The sequence below is a fragment of the Sporobolomyces salmoneus genome (genome assembly GCF_050403485.1).
Source record: "Sporobolomyces salmoneus JCM6883 DNA, S_salmoneus_JCM6883_v1_ctg8, whole genome shotgun sequence".
Classification (NCBI taxonomy): Eukaryota; Fungi; Basidiomycota; class Microbotryomycetes; order Sporidiobolales; family Sporidiobolaceae; genus Sporobolomyces; species Sporobolomyces salmoneus.
The window spans coordinates 157,758-174,379 of NW_027481155.1; the positions used below are offsets into that span (position 1 = coordinate 157,758).

At 52.0% G+C, this 16,622-nt stretch overlaps 6 protein-coding genes across 6 annotated transcripts; 4 read left to right on the forward strand and 2 right to left on the reverse strand.

Annotated features, from left to right (window-relative positions):
* Positions 1-1,724: 1,724 nt before the first annotated feature.
* Positions 1,725-2,463, forward strand: JCM6883_003390 (CHRD domain-containing protein; the record flags this gene model as incomplete). Its single annotated transcript, XM_076630096.1, has 3 exons — positions 1,725-1,956; positions 2,021-2,266; positions 2,330-2,463. The coding sequence occupies 3 exons, from the start codon at positions 1,725-1,727 to the stop codon at positions 2,461-2,463; spliced, it is 612 nt and encodes a 203-aa protein (XP_076489854.1).
* Positions 2,464-3,971: 1,508 nt separating this feature from the next.
* JCM6883_003391 (uncharacterized protein) lies at positions 3,972-7,828 on the forward strand (the record flags this gene model as incomplete). The annotated part of the gene is made up of 12 exons (XM_076630097.1): positions 3,972-4,226; positions 4,289-4,327; positions 4,388-4,442; positions 4,503-4,687; positions 4,756-4,771; positions 4,838-5,154; positions 5,222-5,242; positions 5,305-5,688; positions 5,813-6,390; positions 6,446-6,761; positions 6,832-7,426; positions 7,500-7,828. 12 exons carry the CDS (start codon positions 3,972-3,974, stop codon positions 7,826-7,828), a joined length of 3,090 nt encoding a protein of 1,029 aa, XP_076489855.1.
* Positions 7,829-8,958: 1,130 nt separating this feature from the next.
* JCM6883_003392 (succinate:quinone oxidoreductase subunit C) lies at positions 8,959-9,805 on the reverse strand (the record flags this gene model as incomplete). Its single annotated transcript, XM_076630098.1, has 5 exons — positions 8,959-9,044; positions 9,144-9,317; positions 9,441-9,598; positions 9,663-9,714; positions 9,775-9,805. The coding sequence occupies 5 exons, from the start codon at positions 9,803-9,805 to the stop codon at positions 8,959-8,961; spliced, it is 501 nt and encodes a 166-aa protein (XP_076489856.1).
* Positions 9,806-10,029: 224 nt separating this feature from the next.
* On the forward strand, positions 10,030-11,293 carry MRPS35 (mitochondrial 37S ribosomal protein mS45 MRPS35; the record flags this gene model as incomplete). Its single annotated transcript, XM_076630099.1, has 4 exons — positions 10,030-10,323; positions 10,493-10,705; positions 10,783-10,938; positions 11,012-11,293. 4 exons carry the CDS (start codon positions 10,030-10,032, stop codon positions 11,291-11,293), a joined length of 945 nt encoding a protein of 314 aa, XP_076489857.1.
* An 844-nt stretch (positions 11,294-12,137) lies between these two features.
* JCM6883_003394 (S8 family peptidase) lies at positions 12,138-14,793 on the forward strand (the record flags this gene model as incomplete). Its single annotated transcript, XM_076630100.1, has 9 exons — positions 12,138-12,381; positions 12,471-12,866; positions 12,937-12,966; positions 13,028-13,084; positions 13,153-13,390; positions 13,451-13,535; positions 13,597-13,691; positions 13,758-14,198; positions 14,271-14,793. 9 exons carry the CDS (start codon positions 12,138-12,140, stop codon positions 14,791-14,793), a joined length of 2,109 nt encoding a protein of 702 aa, XP_076489858.1.
* Positions 14,794-15,351: 558 nt separating this feature from the next.
* JCM6883_003395 (uncharacterized protein) lies at positions 15,352-16,443 on the reverse strand (the record flags this gene model as incomplete). Its single annotated transcript, XM_076630101.1, has 3 exons — positions 15,352-15,843; positions 15,914-16,246; positions 16,303-16,443. 3 exons carry the CDS (start codon positions 16,441-16,443, stop codon positions 15,352-15,354), a joined length of 966 nt encoding a protein of 321 aa, XP_076489859.1.
* Positions 16,444-16,622: the final 179 nt, after the last annotated feature.

Sequence of the window (16,622 nt, forward strand, 5' to 3'; positions counted from 1 at the left end):
GGAGGATCTGAAAGTGCCCGAGGTTCGAGGACGGTCCTTCGTTCGTGTCGGTTCGTGTCCGCCTAGGCTGATGCGTCCCAGCGACAGAGAGGGTTCGTGAGAGTCGTTGCTTTGGTTTCGTGACGTCGTTAAGGGTTTCGTGAGTGAGTCGTAGAAGAGCCGAGGGAAAATGAAGCGAGGGAAAGGGAGGATTCCAAGTTGAACTGATTCGACGCGAGTTTGACACTTTATTTAGGGGAGCCCCACTTGGTCGTGGATCCTATGTCGATAAAGCTGTTAACGAGCTGTCTAGGCGAGGAAGCAAGAGTGAGGAGACAAGAGATGAGAGCGAAGTCAGTGAATTCGTCCATCTTCTTTTTTTGAACTTTTGCTCCAACGTCTCTGTCTGCACTTTTTGGAGTCATACCTGGAATACCCTCCTATCCGAACACGTCTGCGTTAAGAAACGGGTAATGCGACTGAAAGACACCCTCGCTCCCTCGGTTCCTGCAGTGCTGACCCCTCGAGATCTACGACTGTTACAATCCTTACTGCTCTGCCGGAATTCATTCATCCATCCTCTTCCAACGTCACTCCTGCGGCAGTGTCTCCCGTGGCGAGACTTCGTTTGATGAAAATGATGAAGAAAGTTCATCAAACCCACCTTGACTTGGCGACAAGCGCGTCTATCTCCCACTTGACGGGCTGACTGGAAGGTTGAGGGTCTTGTACACGTTCTCGAGAGGTCGGAAGTGAGAGAGAAGTGTCGAGCACCTCGAAACCTCGAGATGATCGAGTGGATTTTGGGGCAGCGTCGTTTTTTTGAGCGCGAGGCTTCGGTGAACGAGCTTTCTTCTGTGGAGATCTTCTGTTCGATCGGGGGTTACAAAACATTCAGAGGGGACTCTGAAGGACATTGCTCAACTCCACCGTTCGTACGAAACACTCGATACTCTCTTCTCAGCGAATTCGCTGCGAAAATCGAACACTTGAGAAGGGAGAGAAAGTGATGGAACTCCTCACTTGCTAGCGAGCAAGCAACGGTGTGCGAGTCGCTGGATGGAATGGATCGTCGTGGAAAGAGTTGAGTTGCGAAGACAGCTGTTTTCGAAATTGAGAGGATCCTGTCGATCCAAGAGAGGGAGAACGGCTTCTTCAAGAATCCCATCCTCCGTGCTCACAATGCGAAGCTGCGAAAAAGGTGTAGGTTCGAGTATACAAAGGAGGAGTGTTTGTAGGAGGTGAAGGTCACTCTGCGAATCGAAGTCACTGCGACCGCAGCTCAGGAAACGAAAGAATCTCTCTCGTACAGTATCGCTTGCTGCTTACCAATGTACGGCAGAAGCGTTGTTCCGGAAGCGATTACTGTATCGTCGTCGTTCGATAATTAAAAGGCGGCCAAGGCTTAGATGACACAAAAAAGACTTGCTTGGAATCTTGTCTCGCCGAAGCTCCATTTCGCACGCTCTGCTGACAGGAAAGCTGTGTGTGGTGCCCGCTTTCCGGATCTCCCTTCGTCCGCCGTAAGTCTTGGATACAGTACACCCAAGCTCTTCGTTTTCATTCCATTCCATTCCGGGACAAATCGAACGACGTCGCCAACTCGATTCGATTCCTCTATAAATCGTGCTCTTCCCCTCCTCTGCCTCTCTCTCTTCTCTTCATCTACCTACTCTCCTACACTCACACACTCCCATCCACTCTTCCCCTTCCACACTCCTCACAAACTCACTCGACTTTACAACATGCGATTCTCCACTGCCCTCCTCGTCGCTGCCCTCCCGGCTCTCGCTGCCGCTGCTCCCCTCAACGACGGAAAGAAGTGGGACTACAAGGAGTCACACCACAAGGACGCGATGGACCTCAACTCGAAGGTTTTCGACTTCTCGTCGACCTACGTCGCCTACGCTTCCCCTGACCAAATCATCAACAACAACCAGACCGCCGTTCCCGGTGAAGAAGGTGCTTCCGGTGTCTGTACGTCTAGTTCCTGCTCCTCTTCGTCGAGGTGACTTTCATGCTGACTCCGTTTCGTCTTCAGTCAAATTCGGTATCGTCGCCTCTGAGGAAGTCATCTGCTACTCCATCGCCGTCGAGATCTCTGGAGACTACCAATCTCCTGCCAACACCGCGACCCACATCCACGAAGCTCCCTTCGGTCGAGCTGGACCTCCTCGTATCGCTTTCCCCAACCCTACTGGCGATTCTCCCATCGATGAATTCGGTCGACGAACTTCGTACGGTTGCTTGAAGGGTCCCTTCACTACTGGTGTCATCGCTAACGGAGGTGAGCTCCGTTTCGTTCGTTTGTCGAAAAAGGATTGAGCACTGACATTTTTCTCTTTTCCAGCCGATACCGCCGAAGGTTTCTCCCTTTCCCAGATCGAAGCCAACCCTCCTGCGTTCTTCGCTGACACACACACCAGTAAATTCGTAGCGGGAGCAGTCCGCGGGCAACTCGAGCTCACTGGCTCAATCTACTAAAACCCCGTTCGCAAGCCTGTCTATCCCATTCTCGTATTCCCCCTTAAACAGACCCTCTTCGACTTCTCTGTAGCTATAGCCACTTCAGTCTTCGCCTTTCTTTCCTGTACCACGATGCGAAGCCATCAAATCGTCGTTTTTGATGCAAATTTGAACGTTTGACTCCCGGTCTAGGCTCCTTCCGCAAGAGAAACATGCGAGGTCCAGCCCCAATACTTGCGCCACCGAGGGTGCCGCTGAGAGTGCCCCGAGATCAGTCCACTGACGGATGGATCGTGGTCCGAGCCCACAGTGTTTCCTCTCCCTACTCCTTCTTCTCACACTTTCGCCGAAGAGACTCGCAAGAACACCTCGGTCAAATCCATTTCTCGATCGACGTCGCACTCTTGCGACGACGCAATCAAAGAGTTGCGACTTCGGAATCGTCTAGTCACCCACGAGCACTCGCTCTCTCTGCGATACATTCTTGTCGGTCGCATTACAGTAGCTCCCCTCACGGAGAACCTTCTTACAGAGGGAACTCAGGCCAGACTGCAAGAGTTCGCGGGATGATCGTAGATGACCGTCACTAGCGATCAATTAATCAAGGCCGTTTCTTTTTTTTTCCGGCTTACTCCCGTCTTAGCCCAGCATAGCTCCCTGTCGATACGATACAGAACACTCCTTCTCGCGTAAAGCGGCAGAGTCAAAAAAAGGGGGAATATACGAGGGGCAGATTCGGGGGCCGAATCGAAAATTGGGTTTCTCCCACCTCCTACTCTCCCGAACCTCCTGATCACAACGGGAACGCACGCATCCATTCCCAGAGTTCACCCAACACCGCCTGAACTCGCGGCCCCTACTGATCGAACCCCCGCTTGTGTTTTGCGACAACAGACTCACCCTTGAAACGAAGACTTCATCTCCCCCTCGTGCCTCTGTCTCTCTCTCCGATACCCCAGCACTGCGTCTTGCTCCTAAACCGCTGTACGTACACTAGGATGATTACGACCTGCGACTGAAGAAGCGATACGGTTCAAGCACAGTTCGAGATCGAAATCGTTCCTATCCTTCGATGGAAAGACGGTTGGACTTAGGTTACTTTGGCACAAGAAGATCCGGTTACAAGGGGAGAGGCATCGCGGAAACTGGTCGTCGCGAATAGTGAACGATTTAGGGAGTGGAAGATGAGAAGAAGATTGTCACGCTAGGTTATCCTTGCTGTGCAATAGAGGGACATGTTGTGAAGGGCAAGAATGCTGGTAGTGAGATTATGCGGGCGAGTTCGGAGAAGGAAGTGCGGGTATCTTCCGAGTCGAGGTTTGATCCTCTTCAGGTTCAACTCATCCGACTCCCGACCCAACTACCGATCGTTACCAGCATACTCCTATCACACCGCTCATCTACCCCGCCCCACATCACGCTCCTTAGCCCTTGCCCTCTTCTACGCGCCCTTCCACGTCTTCTTCAAATTTTCATCACTCCTCGACGGCATCAGCTCTTCTCTCGTACCGTCCGGCTCGAAACGTATGCCTCGCCCACCCCCTCCAGCAAGGAGGTTGAATGGGAGACCGATAAAGAAGAAGGAATGGACGCAGGAACACTGGGACTCGCACAATTTAGATGAGATTCAGTACCACTTGGATACCTACTCCGATCTCCAAGGAGCTAAACATGAACCCTGCACCACGCCTACCTGTAATCACAAGCGAGATCGTTCGATCAATAACCAACGCAAAACTAAACGGGTTTGGGCGAATAAATGCGCGCAATGCGAATTTGCAGTTCGTTCTTCCCTTTTACTTCCTTCTTGCTCTCTAATTGACCACCCGCTGATTCTCCGCAGGATGTCAACGCACCGGAAAGGAAAGCGAAGCGAAAGATTGTGAGCGGTGCATCGCTCAACTCACGTCCCCTCGTTTGCTGACCTCTTGCAATTCGATAGAGTGAGCAAAAGATCAGAATTTCGAAAGGGAGTGAACCGAGATATGTTGCACCAAGTAAGTATCTCCTCCGCTACTCTCTTCGTCCCTCAACGACTGATCCTTCTTTCGCCGCAGGAATCAACGTCGGGATCAATTTAGAATGGTACAAAAAGAACCAGCACGACCATTTATACGACGACCTTGGATCGAACTACTTCGGAGACGGTTCAGACAGCGAAGATGAGGCCGAAGAGAAAGAAGCGAAGAGATTGAGGAGAAGGATCAAAGAAGCAGCACCGAATGCGGGTGGCTTACGAACGGTCAGTCGCGACCCTCTCGCTCTCTCGTGGCTCCTCGCGCTCATGCCCATCTAATCGGATCATTCTAGACCTATTACCAACATCGTGAGCTTTTTCGCAGTTACTATCGCGTGATTTCGCTTGACTGACTTCGAATCTCGTCGAGTATAGCCGATGATCCGTCGTTGGAGATTCCGATTCCGACTATGGACCCTACCTATCCACATCTCCCTCTCGTGCTCGATTCTATTCCCGCCCGAAACAACTTCAGGAGAATCGCAGGAGCTCACGCCGAACATCTCGCTGAAACGGCCTGGCAAGAACCGAGCCCAGCCAAGTGTCATCATGAAGGATGCGACCTCGACCTCGACCGGAGGAAGGGCGATCATGCTCGTTGCAGTATTGGTAACAGGGACGGTGTTCTCTACGTTCGTTACGGAGATCGCAGGGGAATTTTCTGCCGTCAACACTATAACGAAGTCGGTGCAGTGTGTTTGCGATTCTCACCTCCCTCTCGACTGTCACTCGTACTGATGACAGCTGCTGGCGATTTAGGTCATTCAAGCCGAACGCAAAGTTCGTTTGTTTTCTTCTTTCCCAACTTCTTGTTGATTCTCTGACGCACCTTCACCCTTCAGCGCCTCAACCCGGAACACGAGCGTACTAGGGGTCTGATCGTCAACGCTGCTCCTCTCACGAGAGCTCGATATCTCGCCCGTAGTCTCTTATTCCGTCAAAAAGAACACGAGACCGACCTCGGAGTTACCGAAAACAACTCCTTCTTGGCATTCCACAACAACAACAACGAGGACTGCTACTCTGCGATCGTACGCCTTTACCTCGAGCTCCCCGGAAATGGAGGATCAATGTCCGGAGATCTGTTACGACGCCCAGGTTTCAACCCACGAGACAAGAAATTCATCGCGCAGAAGTTCAAGGAGTTCGAGCGAGACGCTCAGTGCTTCACCTGCAAGAGGAAGCTCACGACGGCTCGTGGTCAAGACGCTCGCAATTGCGATTTGGTAAGTCACGAGAATTCCTCTCTTTGATTTGAACTTTCTCGGTCGTCTCGTCTCGCTTGAAGCGATTGTACTATTCCACCGTTCCGACCTGACCTTCGATTCGTTGAGCGTTTTCTCTTCGTAGCCGTCAATCGATCGTCTCGATTCTTCCCTCGATTACGCCAATTCGAAACAAACTCTCCGACTCTCTTGTCTCGGATGCCAGTTTGGCCAAGGTGATCTCTCCCCGAACGACCGATCGAACTTCCTCGTCCCACTCCTCGACAACATGCTCGACAACGCCGCTCTCGGAAACTCTGCCGCCGAGTATCTCGAACTCGCCCTGCTCAAAGAAGAGACGAAGATCGAGCCTCATCAGGAGATCCGAATGAAAGAGCTTCGGGAAGTCCTCGAGGAGTCTGGCCGCTGGAGTGAACGTGACGCCAAGGAGGAATGGTCGAAACGCTTGAAGCATAACGTCGACCTTGAAACTAAACGGAAGTTCGTCGAAGGGAGACCCGGAAAAGTGGAGTTCTTCAACGGGAAGAAAGTCCTCAATCGACAGGCTTGGGCTCGAGGAGGTACCTTCGACGAGAACATGGCAAAAGCCGAAAAGTTCGTTATCGCAACCGGTGGAATGTGTCCCATCTTCTCCGTACCAACTCAACCTATCCGCAAGGCCGATGGAAGTTATCAAGGGATGTTGTCTCTCACTCTCGATCGGTTCGTCACATCTCACTTATCTTTTTCTGCCTCGCTGAAGACTATTGCGATACAGAATTGCGGATGACGGTTGGTACGATTACGATAACGTGATGCCTATGTTGCAGTCCGCCAACAAGTTCAAGAGCTCTCTCCCCGTCTTCCGCACTCGAGCCCGAATCGACGCTTTCTTCGAATCTCAACCTTCCCTCAAAAAGATTGTCGAAACTCGAGGGTTTAAAGCCGCCGTCGCCCATTACCTTCGTCTCGAGATCGCTGGAGTATGGAGGGACGAGAACGAACTGGACGAAGAAGAAGAAGACGATGAGGACGAGGTGGATGGAGAAATGGGTGAAATCAATGAAGAAGAAAAGGATGAAACCGAGACCCTCGTACGCCTGATTCACTCGATCCCGCTGCTCTCACGAATATACTAACTCGGCGGTCCGTCATCTGCAATAGCCCGAGTCGGAGCCTTCAACATCGAGCAAGGTTCGCGGCAAGAAACCGGTCGTCGCAGCGAAATCAGTTTCAACTCCTCGCATTTCTCCAGTTCCCCCTCCTCCGGTAACAACTCGTCCCCGCTTGAGCTCCTCGTCTGCGCTGTCGCTCGCCGCTCCTGCACCGTTACCCTCGACTTCGAATGCCGTTCGCACCAAATCGTCGAAAAAGCCCAACCCGCGCCCTCCTCCGCCTGCCATTAGATCTCCTCCGTCACCGGCCGGTCGAATTCGGTCGAGTTCATCGTTCAAAGCTCCCCAATCTCTCTCCACCCTTCTGTCCTCAACTTCCAAGAAAGCTCCGAGCAGCGAGAAGGTCGCGACCGAAAAGAGACTCTCTCCTTCTCGTCCCTCCGTCAATTCTACGTCCCCTTTCTTCCCCGGTCCTTCTTCTTCTACCTACCAAGCAGTTCAGTCAGACCTCAAGGAGATCTTCGGTCCTTCGCTCGGACGAGCATCGACCTCCGGAGGAGGAGGAGCCGTCGATTCAGGATTGTCTTCTTTCCCTCTTAGCTCCGCTCATTGTGGTCATAGAGCGACGAGTACGTCTTCTGGAGGTTCGTTGTCTCTTCGCAGCTTCGTGTGTTTTGTCACGTACTGACTCTCTACCTTATCTCCTCGTTGTAACAGACGCTGGAACAACTCTCGTCGCCGCGAATATGGGCTCTCGCAAAACCACTCGTATCGCCCCTCCAACGTTCCAAGCGCCGCCTCCCGCCAAACGCCCTCGCTCTGGCCAGGAGTTCGTCGGCGCCACCACGACCAACCGCACTCGAACGGCAAACACTTCCGCCGAAACCTCTTCGCACGACCTCGAATCGACTTTCGAGAATTCTCCCGGATCAGTCACCGATACCTCGCGAGAAGAATTATACCCCGACTCGTTCTGCGAAGGAGGCGAGTACGAGAGCTACGGCGAATACGAACGTGAAGTGATGGACTTCAACATCGAGTTTTAGGTATATGGTTCCAGTTTTGCTCGCGTTTCGTTTTTCGGTTCAGATATTCCTTCCTTCTCCTTTCTCCGCTATGCTACTTTTCCTCTTACATTGGGTCTCTTCAATCTTTCTCTCTCTCTAATCCTCGGCTCTTTGGCTTTGTCGTTTTACTACTCTCGCACTTTTTCTTTGATTGCAATCACCCTTTCCTCCGTTTGCAAGAATGCGGGCTTTCTTCCGATGAGCTCGAGAAATAGACAGTGCTACCTGGGCATCACACAAAGGTCGAGAATCGCGACAGCCCTCGAGTCAGCTTCATCCTACTGCTCATTTTCGTACCCAACAAAACTGACACTGATTTGCGTTGACAGGGGACAACTCGAACTCACTGGATCGACCTACCACCACTAAACTACCGCACTTCTCCCTGGACTTCCCTTTGATTCTCTCATCCTCCTCCTCCAAATAGACACTCCTTTGTCTCCACTGTAGCTATAGTTCGCCTTCGCTTTTCTTCTCCTATTCTCCTATTATATTGAACGCAATCGATCGCATTCTGCATCCATTGTTGCCTGGCACGAGTCGAGTATCAGTACAAGAGAGTCGTCTCAGTCAGCCTCGCAGAATTCAAGCCTTGTCCGAAATGACTCACTTGCGATAACAAACCTCGCCTTGCTCCGTCGGAACCCTTTGCCCTGTTTCGACATCGTGACGTACTGTATAACGAAGTGACGATGAAGGTGGTCGTGGTGAGCGAGCTCAGCAACGGCGCGAGTCACCGATTTCGCCCCCGCAGCGGAACTCCGTTCACTTGACGACCCTGTTTCTCCTCACATGCTTCCCTCGCTTGAAGCAACTGACCCTCCCCACTCTCCTCTGAAGACCGCGAGTCACGCAACGACAGTTGACGCTGAACTCTTTCCTTCGCGGGTCTCTCCCATCCCGACTCCGAGACATCGACGAGACAGAGCTCGATCTCGACGCTCTCGAGTGACTCGAATCTGTCGACGAAGCAACGAAGTGTGTGACCAAGGTTAATGCATGTTACAATTTGAGTGTTCGAAGGGAAAATCTTGACAACTGGACGGATGACAGAAGGGAAGGAAAAGAAGAAAACGAAAATCGGAGAACGAAAGGTGCAGGTGAACGCTTTAGAGAGCGAGAAGACCGGCAGTCGCGACGACGGTAGATCCTAGTACGACGTATCCGGCCATGTAGGAGGTCTTCAAGTTGAGGACTAAGCACAGAAGGAAAACCGGAACGAGCCGCGGGATCGTGAGTTTTCAATTTCTCGAACGGATCTTGCTCTTGAGGGCGAGAGAGAGGTTAGACGTACAGTATCCAAGATCCCAGCCAAGATGACGGAATCCGTTGAGAGTGTGGTAAGCGGCAGGACCTGCGATCAAAGCCTTTGTCGAAAGTTGCATCCAACCGGGGAGAGAAGCGAAGGTGTCGAGCATCGTAGCCGAATCGACTCCAGCGAGGTGAGCGAGGAAGATTCCGTAGAAACCTATTCATTCACGGAACAGGACGGCGAATTGAGCGAAAGCACGAGGCAAAATTGAACCAATCAGCACAAATCGAATCGGAAGCAGAGGAAGAGGGGAGAGAGAAGTTCCGAAAGAAAACTCACCGACAGAAAGACCAGCTCCGGTAGCACGGTTCGCGATCGAAGACATACTCGTAAGCTGAGGTTGGTAGATGTGCCACGGCGAGGAGGGTCGCTTCGCTCGTTGCTCATTGAGGAGGGAGAGGTTGTCGGCTTCCGACATCGCTTGAGTCGAGACCGCCCTGAAGTACGCTCGTCGACTCTGTTAGCTCTAACTGTATAGACTGGGGCATATTAGAAGCTCACCTAGCGTGTACGCCAGAGACCGGTCGGAGGAGCGATCGGGAGAGAACTTGTCCTGATCGAAGGTATCCGAGTTAGCTAGGAGGGGACATGAGCGCAGTACGAGCGAGCCTACCTCGGATAGACTGACGAGCTAGGGATTGCATGGCGTATGTCGAGTGATGAAGACGAAGCGAGATGAAACTCTCCGCGAACAGTTCCGATCTCTCTCTCTCAGAAAATCGGAAGATCGCTTCAGCATACTTATGATAGATTACTATCAATCGTGACATTCCAAGCCTCCGTCACAGATCGTTGAAGCGAGATGAGATTATTTTTCGCGGGCAATTCGCGGGAGAGATTTTCACCCTCTCTCCAACCACGATCAGCAATGTTTTCGACACTGCGGATAGGATCTACGGCTGTATCTGGCGCATCACGAGCTCCCGCACGAGCGATCGCATCAACTTCTCGAGCTCTCGCTCAACCACCAGCAGAACATATCGAACCTTCGAAAAGTGAATCAGTTTCGGGATCAGAGACTGCCGGAGATGTCGCACAGTCAGGAGCTACGCCAGAGGTATCATCAGGCGGATCGCGCAGAGGTTACAACGCTTGGATGAATGGAGAAGGAGCGAGGTTTAGAAAAGGAATCAAAGGAAGGACAAACTGGATCGGAGAAAGCGTGAGTTCTGTACCTATGCTCTCGAGGTTCAGTCGAGATTAAGACTCTGCGTAAGAAGGATGGAGACGAGATCTTTGGCTGTTCTCCGAGTCGCGCGACTCAGTACTCAACTCCTAGCATCAAAAGAGCTATACTGACATCCTCGACTGTGATTCTATGAACGCTTTAGCCATTCCCTTTGAACCCCTCCTTTAACCCGAACCCTCCTCTCGCCGACGAAACGAAAACGAAGATTTACAACGCCTACGTTCACAACATCCTGATCAAGAACGCTACCGATTCTCAAGTTGTACGAGCAGTCAGCAGCAAGTTCGGAGTCGCGATGGACCGAGTTAGAGCCATTATTCGTTTGAAAGAACTGGAAAAGAGCTGGAAATCAGAGGTAAGAATCCTCGTCTTTCTGTCTCTCTCTTCGGTTTTGATTTTTCACGAGGCTGACGCTGAACTGCAATGTTGTAGGGACGCACTCTTCAAACCGAACTTCTCAAGGGGATGGAATCACATCTCGGCGTCAGGCAGCCTGGAGAAAACTGGAGGGGTTTCGAATCGCCTGATCCCATTGAACCGACATTGGCGAGCAAGAAGACTGTATTCGAGATGGTAGACGTCGAATCTGTAAGCCCTTTCGGATGCTCTTCGTGTCATCTTCGCTGACAATCCAAAATCTATTCGCTCGTCTGCAATGCAGGGCGATTCACCAGTCTTCCTTCCCCTTCTCTCTCGTGTACCGAAACGAGCTACTCCTCTCACCTCTGTCCCTCCCCTTTCCTCGACCTCGGCATCCTCACTTCCCTCGACCACGACTACCAAATCTCGCACCATTCCCGCTTCTCGACCTGGCCGTGCTGCGACGGTATTCGTCGATCTCAGTGGGACGAAAGAAGGAGAAGAATTACAGAAGAGCTATGATCCGAGAAAGACCAAGAGGGGACTACCAGCGAAAAAGGTCAATGACAAGGTTGACCAATGAAGGGATACGAGGGGACAGCAAACAGTTGGATAACACGGGAAATCAACTCGGATTATACCTCACTCGACGACGATCAAGAGATGACTACGAGAGAAGCACGCCCAAAGCTCCGATTATTTCGAGATCTCTATCTGAGCATCCTCAAAGCTCGAGCTCGTGGAACAGTTCAACTCAGGATCTTCGGAAGATTTATTAAGCCCGGTGAATCGGTCAGTACATGCGCGCACGCGCTTGCAATAGGCTGATGTACATTCGATGAGATTTTCCCTCGACCTCGACGACTGGACGTCTCGTGGCCCGAAGTTCTTTTCCCGACCAAGTAACTTTCTGAACGTAGAAGCGAGCTGACCCGAGGCTTCTTCGTGTGGACGAAGCTGAGGTGTCTACTGCCGGGACTTACCAGCTGGAAAATGAATTTTACTTTCGACTGACTTCTCTTCGAAGCGTAAGTCACAGCCTTCTACCCTCTGTCGAGTGGAGGTGGTATCAATTCACAACGTGACTGTTCAATAGCTGCGTGCGCCATTGAGAGCAGTCGTGCCGGTGATCCACGTTTTTCTTCGATCAGTTTCTCGAATACGTGTACGTCTATCTTCTCCAGTCCAACTTCCCAAGTCGTCGAAACTCGACGTTCTCGTCGACTCGCCTCTTGCCGACCCTCCCGCCAGCGGCGACGTTCGATACTTTTTTTTTCCAACATTCCGTTCTAGAGGCATCTGGTCCTCTTTCCTCCCTTCCACCATCATTTCCCGACTACTCCTTTCCTCCTTTCAGGACAGCACGGTACGCGGGCGTCCGTTAGCAGTCCGTCCAACATCATACTCGCCTCAAGTTAATACCTCGGATGCTGGCATCGACAATCTTCTTTCTCGTTCAAGTTTCCCTCTCGTTCGTCGCACACGCTTCCCCCATCGAACCAGTTCGACGACTTTGGCCTCACTCGTCCGACATCACACACTCAGATTTCCCTCCGACATTTCGACAAACTCTCGGTCGTCGTGCAGTCGATGGACCCGGTCCTTACGCTACCTATGTTGTAGTGCTCGCTGCTGGGGTGAATCTAGCATCTCACCTAGCATGGCTATCACGTGAGTATTTTTATCAAACCATCGTACGATGGATTTCGATTTTGACTAACGAACTTTTTTTTCTTCTCTTCTCTTTCGCGATTATACAGAGGGGATCGCGGAGAACGGTGGACCAGAATCAACGCTACCGACGAATGCTCCAGTAGCACCGACAGACGGCGGCGCAGGAGGAGCAGGAGGAACGGGAGACGGATCTGATACAGGAGATCAAGGGGACGGTGGAGAAGGAGGAATGGGAGATGGCTCTGGCGCTGGCGGTGGAGCTGAAGGAGGGGACGGTAGTGGAGACGGCTCTGGTGGTGGTGGAGCGGGTGACGGATCAGGCGACGGAGGGGATGGCTCAGGAGGGGACGGCTCAGGAGGAGATGGTTCAGGAGGAGGGGCTGGCGGAGATGGTTCTGGAGACGGTGGAGATGGATCTGGAGACGGTTCTGGAGCAGGTGGTGGTATGGGAGACGATGGAAGTGACGATGGAACAGGAGGAGGTAAGTTCAAATCTTCTCTTCCATTTGTACCGAGCTCAATCCTGACTCTTCTCCTATTTTCGTTTGACAGCTATGAGTGGTCCTTGGGATGGTCCAACAGGTACAGTCACGAGTTCTGACTCTTTCGGCTCCATCCATTGCTGACGTCTCGATTCGCTTAGGAACGACCGACGGTGAAAACGCTGGAGTTTCGTGGAGTGATGCCGGTGCGGGAATGTGTAAGTCGCAACTCTTCTCCTTTCCTGTCGATACTGCGAAGCGCTGACGCTGTTCTTTGCCATTTCAGACGTCGCTGTTCTTCAAGGCGTGCTTTACGAAGCTGTTCTCACCTCCCCGATGGTGGAGAGCGTCGCAGCGGACGACGACGGTCAAATCGCCGGAGGTCCTCTCCCCGGTGCTACGGGCAAGACGTTCATTCAACAACAACCGAAAGCCCCTTGGAACATCGCTCGTCTTTCTTCCAACACTTCGATCGCGAAACCTTCGACCTACTTTTTCAACAGTACGGCCGGACGAGGTGTCGAGTACGTTCTGTTCTCTCCCGCTGCTTCTCGTCATCTCTTTGACGAATTTTCCGTTCGCAGCATCTACATTCTCGATACGGGAGTGATGATCAGTCACTTGCAATTCGCTGGTCGTGCGAAAGTCGGAGGAAACATCGGTCTCGGAGTACGTTCTTCTCTTGTTTTTATCGCATCGCGTCGTTCGAGCTCATTATGTTTGAGAACAGATTATCGATGGAAACGGTCACGGAACTTTTTGCGCTTCGATCGCAGCTGGTACAACATACGGTTCGGCAAAGAAAGCGAACATCATCAGCATCAAGTGAGTCTGATCCTATCTCCTCGCGAGGAGAGTTCCTGAGGCTGATTTTGATCTCGCTCGTGACAGAACGTTCTCGGATTCCGGAGGAGGAACCGCGAGTAGCGTCATCAAAGGCGTCGCACTCGTATTCAAACTCGCCAAAAAGTCGAAACGACCATCGATCATTTCGTTGTCGGCATCATTCCCGGCGAACTCTGCCCTCGACGCCGCGGTCAAGAAAGCGACGAAGAAAGGAATACATTTCGTTTCGGCCGCAGGGAATGCAGGTCTCGACGCAGGTTCCTACTCTCCGGGTCGATCACCTTACTCGGTAACGGTAGGAGCCGTCGATGCAAGTGACACGGTTGCCAAGTTCTCGAATACTGGAGTCGTCGTTTCCCTTTTCGCTGGAGGAGTCAACGTTCTCGGAGCGTTCATCGGAAACACGGCTGCTTCAGCCACGCTCTCTGGTACTTCGATGAGCACTCCCGCGGTCGCAGGTCTGATTGCCTACTTCATCTCGACCTGGTAAGTCTCTTGCTTTCTTCCGTCTTGTTTGAATCTCCTCGTTCTAACGATATTTCCACTCGACATTCGCAGGGGTAACGCACCGCCGGCTAAGATGGCTGCCGCTCTCGTCAAAGCTGCGACTCCGAACACGATCAAAGGACTCAAGGACGGTACGGTAAATCTCGTCGCGGGAAATTGTCGACAATACAACGATACCTGCTTCGACTGGGCGAAACCTGGCAAATACTTGCCTCCCCCTCCTCCGCCGAAACCTGCTCCTCCTCCAGCTGCCGCTCCTCCTCCCGCCGCAAACGCCGCCTTCGACCGACAATTGATGAATTCGACCCGAATTCGTCAGCAAGCTCCAATGACGACGACGGCGATTCGACCTGGACACCCGGCAACGATCGTATCGAAAGGAGCCGCTGTCGCATCTCGAATGACGGAACACGCTGCAGAAACGATGACTGCTCAACTCAACCAGATGACTTCGATTCTGAATTCGACCGTTCCTTCGTTGTCTTCGAACCTGTCCGACTATTTCCACAACCTCCCGATAGCGACGACGACGACAAATCCTTCGAGACGTCGTTCACTCTTTCGATCTCGGTAACACTCCCACCAAAAGGATAATTGATCGCTTCGTTCGTTCGTTCCAAAGACACTCTCCATCTCCAATCTCCTTCCTTCCTGCCTCGCCTCGTTCCAGTAGTACCCCTTCGACCTTCTTCTGTACCGTTGTCTCTACTAATTTATTTGCCACCCCTTTCTCCATCTACCCTTTCCGAACCGAACCCCTCCTCATATTTTCGACTCTTTCGAGTCAATTCTGTACGCTCCTCCCAAATTTATAGACTAGTTCTCTTCTCTCTCTCTCTTGTTTGTTTCACACTTAGCTAATCACTCCTTCCTTCTCGTATTTGTCCCTTGATAGCTCTCATTCTTTCGTTAAGGGTAGATCCAACGAAGGCGGTTTTCCTTTCTTTTCCTTCTATTCTTGTAGACTCTCTCCCTACGGAATGGAAAACTGAAAAGTAGTATTATAGCTTTCCTCTCTCTGGCTTAGTTCTTGCGCATCGAGAGGAAAGAACAACGACAAGATTGCGGACAGAATAGCAACATCAAATGAAAATGAAAACTGTACAAATAACATGGCTCAATCACTCTTCGCTCATCGCCAGCTCCAACCGAGCTTCCCACTATTCTCGACTTGACCCGTACTCTTCAACTTGCTCCCGAACAGTCCTTTCCCCTTCCCTTTCGCTTTCTCCTTCTGCTCATTCTCCCATCTCTCATCCGCCAAGAAAGCAGCACAAGCTTCCTCCAATTCTCCTCCCTCCCTCAACGACTCCCCCTCATCTTCATCAGTGAGTACTCCTCTAGCCTCCCTATTCGCTCGCACGAACCCTGCCTCTTCTTTCCGTTTCTCGAAAACTTGGTCAACATAAGCTTTCGCGACTCCGTAATCTGCACATCTCGTTTGTACTTGGAATCGACGGACGATGAGTCGCTTGCGTTCTTCGGCGGGCGGTAAGAGGGGGGTGGTCGAAGTCGAAGGAGCGGCGTGAGGAGGGAGTAGAAGGAACGGGAGAGTATGCAGAAGGTGCGGAGTTGTCGAGAGCGTCGACGTAGGTAGTCGATTCATCCTACATAGAAGAGGTCCCTGCGAGAACGAAACGCGAACAGCATGAGTCGACCAGCTCAACAGTAGCTTCAGATTCATAACTACTCGCCTCGACTTTATACTTCATCGCGAGACCCAACAGAGTCTCGTCCGGCTTGATGTAGTGCAGGTTACATTGCTCCCTCTTGTCTCCTTTCTCGTCAACTTGCTCGGTTGCGTTATCCTCCCGATAAGCTGGAGGTTCTTCTGTCGGAGAGTTGGACGACTCGGAGAGCTGTGGTGGCGGTGAAACCTCTTCCTCGTCGTCTGAATCGTCTCCCAGTACGAATCCGTCTTCTTTCTCCTCTGAGTAGCTAGGTGGGTTGGTCTGAGAGGTCGTTCGGCTGCGAAAGGAGGAGGAAGAGCCGAGAAGATCGTGAGCTGAATGACAGAGAATACAAGCCTGTAGAACGCCTCACCGTCAGTTCAGGGCTCACGCAAGGCCTGTGATGGACTCACGGTGGTCAAGGACTTGCGTCTCGCGCAGTTTGAGCAAAGAATATGATCGCATTCGAACGTAACCGGCAGTGTTGGCTTCTCCGAGTTGCTGGGGATCGAGCCCGAGTCGAGTGTTGCTGAGCACGCTACGCAGAGCTGCATCGTAGTGAGGGAGTCGAGAAGTGGTGGAAAGGCGGACGAAAGAAACGATTCGCAACTTTGCCTCGGGTGAGCTCCACTTCGCAACTTTCGACAGGCTCAAGCCTTGCAGCACCAGACAATTTCAGGATCCGTAGCGGTCTGTGAAGGCGCCGTCCTGTGCTGGAAATCAGCGAAAAAGT